Here is a 12,466-nt window from a genome sequence, read left to right as displayed (position 1 = left end):
GTGTTATAATTGACAGTAGCACCTCCCTGTTATACACATACACTTACGGCCCTATAATTTGGCCTAGATTTTTCTCTTTACCTAATGTAAATATTTATTTATATTTTTCTTTTCTTCTCTTTTTCTTCTTTTTTTTGAGGGATCTTGTCCTGTAGCCTGGGCTGGCCTGGAATTCACTATTTAACTACCCCATGCTGGCCTCAAACTTGAAAGAACCCTCCTTGTCTCAGCCACCATGGTGCTAGGATTACAGGTGTGAGCTGATACCCACTTTAGACTTCATGTTTTATAGTTATTCACGTCTTGATTTTATTGATAGTTTTGAGTACTGTTGCAATGATTAATGTTTTAATAGTGACTCATCTGTGACTCTGCTAATATCTGAACTGCTTTAATTCTGGGTTGCCTGATTATTAAGCAGCTGTGTATGCCATCATTGGTGATTTAATACATGTTTTAAAAGCATACATGTTTTGAAATACATATTTTGAAAGCATACGTGTTTTGAATACATATTTTTTTCAGACTTGGTAAAATGTTGAGGCATGAGTTGCAATCTGAAGTGATCCTACAAAACTGATTATGTTTCATAGTTTTGATGTTGTGAGTATATCAAAGTCTTCTATTTCTTTCCCAGGTGGTGGCTAATGCTGTAGCAGCATTGTCTGAGATCAGTGAGTCTCACCCAAACAGCAACTTACTCGATCTGAACCCCCAGAACATCAACAAGCTGCTCACAGCCCTGAATGAGTGCACTGAATGGGGCCAGATCTTTATCTTGGACTGTCTGTCTAATTATAACCCAAAAGATGACCGGGAAGCTCAGAGGTCAGTCTATTTTACTGGAGAGTAGCTGGTGGTCTTGCCTGATGGAATCATGTCTAATGTCTGCTCTTAGTATAAGAAGTCGTCAGTTTAAAGAAAGACAGTGGATTTGTGGGTTGCTATCTCTAGCATTTTTTCTCACTAGATTTAGGAACACTACAAGAGAGAAAATAAACCATGCCCCCCTCCCAAATATCCAGCTGTTTCTATGTGTTTCTCATTTTTTGCTAAAAATCTCCCTCACCATTGTCTTCTATCTCTTAGTTCCTGGCCATCTTGTAAACAAAAGTTGTGAATGTCTCTTTTGTAGTGACACACTGTCCATTCTATTAGATACTTAGAAAGTGGCTTCATGCTCATTTTTGAGCTGAGCAATACCTATAGTTTAGTGCTGTGGCAGCTGTATTGAAGTCAGCTTATCACTAGATATGGAAATCATGTCAGCCTAAATTCAGAGGTTTTGAGAACCATGTCTTGATTATTCTGACCAGCTCTTTACCACTTTCGTGTTGCAAATTTTCTTTGACTATCAGAAATTTATTACTGATTCTCATCAACACATATATACATACATTTCAGTTTACAAAGTTGGAGTACCACCAATTTTTTTAATTGGAGCATATTATGTAATAAGCACTATGCTAGGTAAAGTACTTCTGAGGAAATGTTGGCTCTTCATTAAAGTTGACATATTTTAATTATGGTAGATAAGAACCTTCCTTGCCTGGCTGAAGCTGATTTCCAAGCTGCTAGAATGTAAGTTCTCTTTACTTGTCTGGGAACTTATTCCCTCTGGACTCAACTAATACTCCTGGTAGTTTCTTTCCATTATTGAAAGTACAAGTATATTCTGGAAAGAACTATACCTAACATTTTATTTTCTATTGGCCATTGACATTACACTCATACATTCACTCAACAAATGTTTCTTAGTTCTGTTCTAGGCTCTGAGGATTCAGCAGTGGACAGACAAAAATCATGGTCCTCATGCAGCATTCATTCTGAGGGATGGAGAAAGGAGTATATGCAATATGGATATTCAGTACAGTATATAGTGTGGCCCATTTTGATGGATGCTAACAAAGATGAAGAAAGAGATTTAGGAAATGCCAGATGTTTTAGAGTAAGAAGTTGTAAAGAGGCTGTACTTTATCTTTCTTTCTTTCTCTCTCATCATTTTTATAGTTTCTGTTTTTTAGTCAGAGTCTTACTGTATAGTCCAAGGTGGCCTCAAATTTGTCATCCTCCTGCCTTAGGAATCATGATTTTTTTTCTTCTTCTTCTTTAGTTTTTTAAGTAATCAGAGAAGGCCTCTCTGTGAGGATGACACTTTTTGTGAGGATGACACTTTTTTAAAGACCTGAAGGATCCTGGTCAGGAGTCAGCCAAGTAGACATAGGAAGAAAAGAGAGTAACATAGCCACTTATCTTGTATCCTTATTATTGTGAGCAGTTACTCATGTTGCCCAAGAGCTATCAAAATGAGGTTGATTACAGAGAGTACTGCATGTGTGAATATCCAAGATTTCATGAGGCATCTAGACATAGATAGTGGGGCTACAAGAAGTTGTGAGAATATTGCAATAGTGTTCTGATAGTAAAAACAACAATAACAAAAGCACCGTTTCGGTGTTTCTCTTATTAGCCTGGAAGCAGGAGGTTGGGTAGTTTTTCCTGCCAACCCACCTCTTTCCGTGTCTTAAAATGAAACCTTTAGTCAGAGGTGGGTTGATATCTCTCACTGAATTTGCTTTCAGAATGCTCAATTTGACTTCCTATAGGTTGAGTAGAAATGGGCTGTAAGGCAGGGAGCCCCAACATAATATAGGACTGTAAACATGAAGGTAATTGGTGTGAGCTCAACTGTTTGGGGAATGGCTAGTTTTATTTTGGTTTGAATATCCCTGTTGCTGGTTTCCTAATGTTTTCTGATATCCCTGCTCTGCCTGTAGTTTTCTGGGTATGAGGCTTCTGCAGTGTTGATACCATTTTGACCTAAGCATGGAGCTTTGACTTTTCTAACTGAATCTTTAATTTCTTGATACTTGGGCCATGTAAACATTACCATATTGAATGAATTGAACAAGGATATCATAATCTAAGATACTAATTTTCCCCTTCTGCCCCCAGCATCTGTGAGCGAGTAACTCCTCGGCTATCCCATGCCAACTCAGCAGTGGTGCTTTCAGCGGTAAAAGTCCTCATGAAATTTCTAGAATTGTTACCCAAGGACTCCGACTACTACAATATGCTGCTGAAGAAGTTAGCTCCCCCACTTGTCACTCTGCTGTCTGGGGAACCAGAAGTGCAGTATGTTGCCTTGAGGAACATCAACCTGATTGTCCAGAAAAGGTTGGGAAGTACTGAATTGGTGATGAAAAATGTTTGTAATTTTGAATTAAGCGTTATGTAAATATTCCCTAGACTAGTGCTAATTGTTTTTACTGTATGGAAGTAAAAGTGTTATATAGTAGAGTGACTTGTGCAGGATCAGATGGTTTAGGTGACATTCGGTAATAAGTGTCTCCTGTTGCAGTTCAGGTTGTTTTGTTAAAAACACCTCTTGGTCATGCTTGATGACATCCTTCAAGCTGCAGTTTAGAACTAAGTTATTCTTCCTCAGCACTTCTTTGTGATAACACATACGTAAGCATCAGGTGCCAAATGAAGTTGATATGAATAGAAGAGCTGGAAGGGTAGCTTGGTGGTAGAGTGCTTGCCTAGAGTGTGCAAGGCACTGAGTTTGATGCCCAGTGCTGGGGTTGGGAGAGATTTTCTCCCCTATGAGGAAGAGTAGAAGGAGGGCAAAAAGACACTGATTTGATACTAATAAACTGAGGATGTACCCATACCCTTCACCTTCCTTTCTTGTTTCTGTGCATCATAGGCCAGAAATCTTGAAGCAGGAAATCAAAGTCTTCTTTGTGAAGTACAATGACCCTATCTATGTTAAATTAGAGAAGTTGGACATCATGATTCGTCTGGCATCCCAAGCCAACATTGCTCAGGTCAGGCCTTAAGTGGGCTCAAATTTATGCTGGCTTAGAGCTTGTGTTCTGGCTTTCAGAAGACTGTGAAATTGCTGATTGAGAATCTTTAAAGATTATCCACTTCTTGGGTATTTGGCAGGTTCTTGCAGAGCTGAAGGAATATGCCACTGAAGTAGATGTTGACTTTGTTCGGAAAGCTGTGCGGGCCATTGGACGATGTGCCATCAAAGTGGAGGTAAAATTCCAGTGGGAGTTGAATCACACATGATGGAATTCTGGATTTCACTCCATTCTTTAAAATATTTGTATTTTGTGCCAGATGTGGTGGCCCACTTGGGAGGCAGAGGCAGGTGGGTCTCTGTGAGTTCAAGGCCAGCCTGGTCTACATAGTGAGTTCCAGGCCAGCTGGGGCTACAGGGAGACCCTGTCTCAAAAAGACCAAAAAAAAAAAAAAACAAAATAAAATACATATTTTGAAGTTAATCAGAATAATAAAGTATATAGTTAATGGACTGAGGAACTACTGTCCCTGGTTCTTTATCTTCTCTACCTAGACCCTCTGTTCAGAAAGAATTATTTTTAATTCCTTTTGATTTTTGATATTCCCATATATCTATAAATTTGTTACCGATTTTTTTTTTTTTACGGATTTTTATTAGAGATTTTTTTAAAATTCTTTTTACGTGTGGGTGGGTATGGTGTGGCATGACCATGCATGTGCCAGGGGCATGTGAGAAGATTAGTGGACAGCTTGTGGGAATTGATTCTCTCCTTCTACCGTGTAGGCCCTGGGACTCAAACTCTGGTCATCACACTTGGCAGCAAGTTTCTTTACCTTCTGAGCCATCTTACCTGCCCTGTTACCATGTATTAAAGCTTATTAGGCTTATAGACTTTACAGAGACTGGATTTGGCTTTTATGTGTTTTGCCTGCATGTATGTAGGTGCACCACGTGCATGCAGTGCCTGAGGAGGCCAAAAGAGGGTGTCGGATCCTCTGCAACTAGGGTTACCAATGGTTGTTAGCTGCCCCCTTTAGATAATTAAATCTGGAGGCTTGGTTTTTAGCGAGGTGATGGCTGTCTGCTTCCTTTTGAATCCTAGCAGGGGGCATATACTTTAGTGACTTGTAATTAGTATTACATTGTGCATTGTTTGGATTTGTGACTGGTGGTTGGATTTTTAGGGTCTCTCTCTGTCCTTTCAAAGAACTATCGCAGTGTCAATACATTTATTAAAATTTGTATTCTTACGTATTTTCTTTGTTGGTAAAAGATTAATAGATTAAACTCTATGGTATTTTGTATCATAGATAACTGAAAAGAAAATGAAAGGTGTGCACTTGTATCTGTGGAATATTTTTGTATGCACATACAAAATTTGGTGATTCATTTTAGGTGGTTTATCAACACCCCGAGGGGCTGGAGAGATGGCTCAGCAGTTAAGAGCATTGGATGCCCTTGCAGAGGACCCAGGTTTGGTTCCTAGCACCCACATGGCATCTAACAACTGTCTGTAACTCCAGTTCCAGGAGATCTGGCACCCTCTTCCTACCTTTGCAGGCATTGCACATATGTGGTACACTTACATTCATGCAAGGAAATACTCATACACATAAAATTTTTTATAAACTATTTATGTACTTAATGTGTATAAATGTTATGCTTGCATGTATGTAAGTGCACCCAGGTCATGCAATGCCTGTGAAGGCCAGAAAAAGACTTCCAATCTCCTGGAGCTGGAGTTAACAGATGTTTGTTAACTGCCATGTGGGTGTTGGGATTCAAACCTGAGTCTTCTGCAAGAACAGCCAGGTCTCTTAACTGCTGAGCCATTTCTCCAGCCCCACATAAAATTTAAAAAAAAAAACTTTTTTAGGCACTCTGTGCAGGGAGAGATGACTCAGTGGTTAATAGTGTTTGCTGCTCTGTCATAAAGACCAGAGTTCAGATCCCAGTATCCATATTAGACAGTTCACAGATACCTTAAACTTCAGCTCCCAGGGATCTGACGCCTTCTTCTGGGCTCTGCGGGCACCTGTACACATGTTCATAGGCACACAAATAAATCTTAAAAATAAACCTCTGTGCAGTCTCTAGTCATCTAAGAAGTCCATTTAAAGACCTCCTGCTGTGACATACTCTTTAATCTTTATTCTTTCCTCATACCCTGGCTTACTCTTTCTTGTTTCTATTCTCCCAGCTAAGGTGAGCTTTTATTCATTTAAACTGAATCATCTGGGGGATGGAGATGTAGTTCAGTAGTAGAGTGCTTAGCTAGCTTATGTCATGCCCTGGTTCAATCCTAGGAAGACACACACACATATGCACACACGCACGCACGCACCCACCATGGTGGCACGTGCTTTTAATCCCAGCACTGAGGTGGCAAAAGATCTCTGTGAGTTCCAGGCCAGCCAGGGCTACATAATGAGATGTCTCACAAAACAACACAACAAAACTGGTATATTTCCAGAATTTCTGATATTGACATATTTCAGATAGCCTAGCCTCTAGCTTTAACACATAAGGTGCTTGTTTGTTTAGTTTAGTTGATGCACATGCATGTTTCTTTTTTAAAAAAATATTGTTATGGAGTAGATAACTGATTTATGTTTTGATGGTTCTCTCCCTAGCAATCAGCAGAGCGCTGTGTAAGCACATTGCTTGATCTAATCCAGACCAAAGTAAATTATGTGGTTCAAGAGGCAATTGTTGTCATCAGAGACATCTTCCGAAAATATCCCAACAAGTATGTCAAAGTTCTTTTAACCCTCATCCTCAAATCATGTGAGAAATGTTTAAGAAGGCACTTTGAAATTGACTAGATAAGAAGTATTCTTTTTAATGTAATTGATCATAATAGATACTTCATTAAAATCAGAAATGTATTAAGTAGGTAGCTAACAGGGGCTAAAATTCTTTTATTTTTTATTTTTTTTAGTTTCAAGCTGGCCTCTTAACTGCAGGATTACAGGCACCATGCCCAACTTCTTTAACATTTTTAGTAGAAATGAAGTTCTAAGTCTGTCCTGCTTGTTGGTATAGACTAAATGAAACATACTAGATTATTTTATAGCCAAGTTACCGTTAAATAGTACACATACATTTCAAGGGGTCTAGGCTTGCTCTGTTTATGATAGGTGAATGATTACGCACTTTATCCTCTCAGAAATGTCTTTAGTATGAATGATAAATCATATGGCTACCCTTCCATAAAAACAGGAAGGTAACAGCTATACTCTTTACCTTGTATGGGATCTATTACTTTGTAGAAACTTACAGAATATATTGTAATAAATTACCTGTCTCCAACCTTCCCTGTTCCTACACAGTTATTCAGAACCTACATTTTCACTTTACAGATTTTTCAGATTGAAGCCTCTTAGTTTATGAAGCAAAAATACTTTTCATGTTTGATTTTGAAGGAAAGCAATTAAGAATTTGTAAATTTTTTTCTTTTTCTTTTTTTGGTTTTTTTGAGTCAGGGTCTCCCTGTAGCCCCAGCTGTCCTGGAACTCACTATGCAGACCAGGCTGGCCTTAAACTCACAGAGATCCACCTGCCTCTGCCTCCCAAGTCCTGGGATTAAAGGTGTTCGCCACCACTCCTGGCCCAAATTTTTCTTCTTTAATATGAGAAGTGACATTTTTGGAACAAGGACCACTACTTTTATTACTCTCCCAGAAAAGAGGAAGATCAGGTTTCTAAACTGTTTTATTACAGGTAAAGGTGTCTATTTCAATATGATTAATAGAAAAATGTGTCAGATTTGTGTTAATAAAAGGGTCGTGATAAGTTTAATTTTAAAAAAGCTATCAAAAGCCAGGTTTAATAAGTAGAGATGAGGTATACACTTGACCAAGTATACAGGTTATCCACATCTATTATTCTGTCTCATGCTAATGTTTAAAATTAACTAACCTGCTGGACCTGGTGGCATAGGCCTGTAATTTCAGCTAATCAGGAGGCTGAGGCAGGATCACAAATGCAGAGCCAGCTTGGGCAACTTAGTAAGATCCTATTTCAAAATAATAAGTTTTGTTTTGTTTTTTTCTTTAAAAAGGCTAGGAATATAGAATATAGTTCATTGGTAAAGTGCTTGTCTAGCATATGCTAGCCCCAAGTTCAATCTTCAGTAATGAAGTTTTAGAATTACATTAGCCACGGGGATGGATTCAACATGGTGAACACGAGAAAGCCATAGAGCTGTAAAAATAAAAATAAATGATTGAATTACTCATTTCTTATTAGAACCGAGCATTAGTTTATGTGCATTAGAAAGAACACAAAGATTTCCTTTACAGCCGGGCGCGGTGGAGCACGCCTTTATTCCCAGCACTCGGGAGGCAGAGGCAGGCAGATCTCTGTGAGTTCGAGGCCAATCTGGACTATGTAGTGAGTTCCAGAACAGCTGGGGCTACAGGGAGACCCTGTCTCAAAAAGACCAAAAAAAAGTGTGTGTGTGTGTGTATATATATCCTTTATAAAGGCTGGGAAGATGCTCAGTGGATAAAGTACTTCCTGTACAAGTATGAGGACTAGAGTTCAGATTCCCAGCACCCATAGAAGTCCAGCCTGCATGGTGGCCCACCAGTAATTTTAGCACTAGGAAAGTAGACATGACATCTCTGGCGCAAGCTAAATCGCTGAGCTCTGGTTTCAGTAAAAGACCCTGCCTAGTAAACAAATTGGAGAGCAATCAAGGAAGATACCCCACATCAACCTCTGGCCTCCATGTACATGCAAACATGCATACCCATGAAAAATTGATAGGAGGCAAAGTTATGGTTTATTGTTTTCTAATTTGATCTTCCTAAAAATAAAGTGAGACTTCTTTTCTACCATGAAGACAAAATGCAAAATAGGAAAACTCTCTGTTATAGTTCAAAGAAAGATTGTTTTTAAGGATATAAGATAGTGTGTTTAAGACATTTATAAATTTCTGACTTACAACTCATATAGTCTGTTAACTCAGATCTTTATAGTTTGGTAGTTTGGTTTAGGGTCCCTTGCCTATGGTTTTGACTTTGGTCTCTACTGTTAAATACAGTTCTTAGTTTTGTCCTGGATAACTATAGTCCATTTGTTGTAACAGGTATGAAAGTATCATCGCCACTCTCTGTGAGAACTTAGACTCCCTGGATGAGCCAGATGCTCGAGCAGCTATGATTTGGATTGTAGGAGAATATGCTGAAAGAATTGATAATGCAGATGAGTTACTGGAGAGCTTCCTAGAGGGTTTTCATGATGAAAGTACCCAGGTAAGTTCTCCTCTGTCCTCTGTCCTAGATCTGTTAAAGAAAATATCAAGGGTTTCTTGTCTGTTCATACATCATGTATTTCTCTTTCTCAAAGGAGACAGTCCTGTTTATTAGTACTGATTTCTAAAGTAACAAAGCTGCATAACTTAGACTAGTGTTTCTTAACCTTTAAGAAGTGTTAGAAACATTTAGGGGCTTGTTGAGCACAGGTTGCTGGACTTTACCCCTCAGAGGCTAAAGTGAACTTACCACGGTCTCATTTCTTACCTGATTCAGGGTGACACTGCTGTTCCAGAATCTTACTTCCATGGCAGCTGGTTTACAGCAATAATCAAATTTTTATTTTCTCTCATTTAAGGATGATTATATATCCTCCTTAGTAATTGCTGTGGCTCATTACAGTGCCTCGTGATGAGACTTGAAAAGATTCTCTGTGAATAATTAGATTTCTTCCCATCTGTCCCTCTCTCCTAGTAAAATTAGAACCATGGGCCAGAGAAGCAGTCAAAATATTAAGTGCTTCCTCCTGGCATTTGTGCTCATAGCAAATAGAAGTTTGTGTATGTAATTCATTATAGTAATTTTAATATAAATAAGTAGCTCAGCAGTCCCCTTCTAAATTGTCTCTAATCTGAAATAATTCTGCTGTCTTGGCTTTCCAGTATGTCAGATGATTCTATAAATCCCTCAAATGTGTAAGTTTTGGTAGAAGTAAATAGTGCAAGATTTGATCAGTAACCAGTTTTTTTTACTTTATGTTAGCATGAGGGCTGGTGAGATAGCTCAGCAGCTAAAGGTGTTTGCTGCACAAACCTGTGGTCTGAGTCCCTAGCTAGAATCAGTGTAAAGGTGGAAGAAGAGAACTGATATCTCAAGAGTTATCCTTTGACACCCCCACACACACAGTAATAATAAGTTTCTTTAAAAAAATTTTTTTTAATTTGATCGGGGCTGGAGAGATGGCTCAGCAGTTAAGAACACTGGTTGTTCTTGCAGAAGACCTGGGTTCAAATCCCAGCACCCACATGGCAGCTAACAACTGTCCATAACTCCAGTCACAGGGGATCTGACAGCCTCTTCTGACCTCCGCAGGCACTGCACGACACGGGTACACTTACCTACATGCAGGCAATACATGCATACACATAAAATAATAAAAAATAAAACAAAATAAAAGTAGAGTTGATGATCTGGCCCAGAAATAAGCCATTTTTGATACCAAAAATGCAATTGGAGAATAAAAGACTGGTGAATATTCAATTGAATATGTAGTATTTTAAAGGATACCTTTGGCTGTTAGTAATGATACTGGCCTGAGTTTTAACCTTTTGTCTCTTAACCAAAATCAGAAAGGCCTTAGTAATTCATAGTTGGGGAAACATGACTTTGGAGCTGCTGCCTCTCTTTTACTTTTTTGAATTTTTTTCTTTCTTTTTAGGTACAGCTCACTCTGCTTACTGCTATAGTGAAGCTGTTTCTGAAGAAACCATCAGAGACACAGGAGTTGGTCCAACAGGTCTTGAGCTTGGCCACACAGGTGAGAGATCTGAAAAAAAAATGAGGTATTGATTTGTGTTATTTCAAATTTTAAGAATTTATGAAACTTCTAAGGTTTGTTTGGGACAAGCTTTAATTCTGAAAATATTAAAGTTATGCCTCTTTATACATTCTGCTAAATTAAAGCTGGCTAATGTAGTTTTTAGATCAGCTTGATTCCAATTTTCATGAAATTTGAAAATTGAACTTAAATTGTACAGTGTTAATAGTGGAGCTCCATATGTGAAAATACCATTGAGTCTGCTAGCTTCTGGGTGATGTCAGCCTTCCCATGGAGTTCTGTATACTTGATCTTCCTTTCAGATTGTCTGCCTTTCTCAGAGATCATTTTAAAGTGCTTATACTGCTTCCTTGAATTATTTTGGCATTTGAATTATATGATGCCTTAGTTTCTTTTCCTGTCACCATGATAAAATACTATGACCAAAGAAACTCAAGGGAGAAAGAGTTTATTCTGACTCATGGTTCAGGTTACAGTCCATCATGCCAAGAAGTCACAGAGGCAGGAGCTTGAGGGAGCTTGTCACATTGCATCATCAGTCAGGAACAAGCTGGAAATGCATGCATGCTGCTCAGTTCCCTTTCTCCATATATACATCCAGGATCTCCCACCCAGGGAATTATGGGTATCACCCATAATTAAGAGGCATTTTCCCATATCAGTTAACATAATCAAGATAATCCCTTACAGTCCTGCCCAGAGGCCCACCTCCCAGGTGATTCTAGATTCTGTCAACTTGACAGTTAATAGTAATCATCATATAAGATATTTTTGGTTAGAAGAAAAGAAGTTCAGATGGATTCTGGTTTTAGGAATGCCACAGGCTTTAAAGGTCAGGTCACAGCTAGGCCTAGTGGCACAGGCCTATAATTTACCAGCTACTTGGGAGACTTGAGTTAGGAGGGTTAGAAGTCAAGGCCTGCTTGGGCAAATTAGTGAGACCCTACCTCAAAATATATTTTTTATTGTTTTTATTTTATGTGTATGAGTGTATTGCCTACATTATATAAGTGCACCTCTGTTGTACAGTGCCTGTGGAAGTCAGAAGAGGGTGTCAGAGCCCCTGGAACTGGAGTTAGAATGGTTGTTAGCTGCCATGTGGTTGTTGGGAACTGAACCTGGGTCCTCTGCAAGAGCAGCGAATGCTCCTAACTGCTGAACCATCTCTCCAGCCCCTCAAAATAAAAATTGTTAAAAAGCTGGGGATATAGCTCAGTAGTATAGCACCAGCACATGCAAAACTATACATTCAGTTACGAGCACTTGAAAAAAAAAATAAGATCAGCATTTCAGATCCATAGAAATCAAAATAATTTCCTTTTCTAGTGTAACTAGTATAATGATCACCTGTCCATCATTGTTTAGTAATATTCTTAATTGAATTTGAGAACAAGCTGGCTTTAGCAGAATTGTCAGAGTTAAAATGTATATCTACCTACACATGAAATCGGATTCAAATGTTAACCATTTTTCTGTCTTTTTCATCTCTAGCAAAGTTTAAATCCTTTCTGTAGTACTTTGCCTAGTCTTAAGCTGTTATTTTTCTTATTAATTTTATATCTTAAAAATTTGTTTTGGGAGGGCTGAAGAATTAACTTAGTGGTTAAGAGGGCATACTGCTGATGGGGCTGGAGAGATGGCTCAGCAGTTAAGAACACTGGTTGTTCTAGCAGAAGACCCAGCTTCGAATTCCAGCACCCAAATGACAGCTAACAACTGTCCATAACTCCTGTCCCAGGGGATCCAACAGCCTCTTCTGACCTCTACAGCATTGCATGACACGGGTATACTTACCTACATGCAGGCAATACACCCATACACATAAAATTT

The 12,466-nt window shown here is 38.8% G+C and overlaps 1 protein-coding gene across 8 annotated transcripts in view; it reads left to right on the top strand.

Moving 5' to 3' along the window:
* Ap2b1 (adaptor related protein complex 2 subunit beta 1) overlaps window positions 1-12,466 on the top strand; it is a 126,331-nt gene that overhangs the window by 38,217 nt on the left and 75,648 nt on the right. For all 8 annotated transcript variants that reach the window (XM_029553583.1, XM_008848130.3, XM_008848134.3 and 5 more), the window contains exons 6-12: window positions 638-828; window positions 2,956-3,177; window positions 3,713-3,833; window positions 3,955-4,050; window positions 6,451-6,566; window positions 8,913-9,078; window positions 10,517-10,615. In XM_029553583.1, coding sequence (XP_029409443.1) covers window positions 638-828; window positions 2,956-3,177; window positions 3,713-3,833; window positions 3,955-4,050; window positions 6,451-6,566; window positions 8,913-9,078; window positions 10,517-10,615 — 1,011 coding nt within the window. The remainder of the gene's footprint in view (window positions 1-637; window positions 829-2,955; window positions 3,178-3,712; window positions 3,834-3,954; window positions 4,051-6,450; window positions 6,567-8,912; window positions 9,079-10,516; window positions 10,616-12,466) is intronic.

Source organism: Nannospalax galili, unplaced genomic scaffold (genome assembly GCF_000622305.1).
Source record: "Nannospalax galili isolate Female #2095 unplaced genomic scaffold, S.galili_v1.0 scaffold363, whole genome shotgun sequence".
Classification (NCBI taxonomy): domain Eukaryota; kingdom Metazoa; phylum Chordata; class Mammalia; order Rodentia; family Spalacidae; genus Nannospalax; species Nannospalax galili.
Note: the sequence above shows the minus strand (reverse complement) of the source record. Positions and strands in the feature narration are given on the sequence as shown.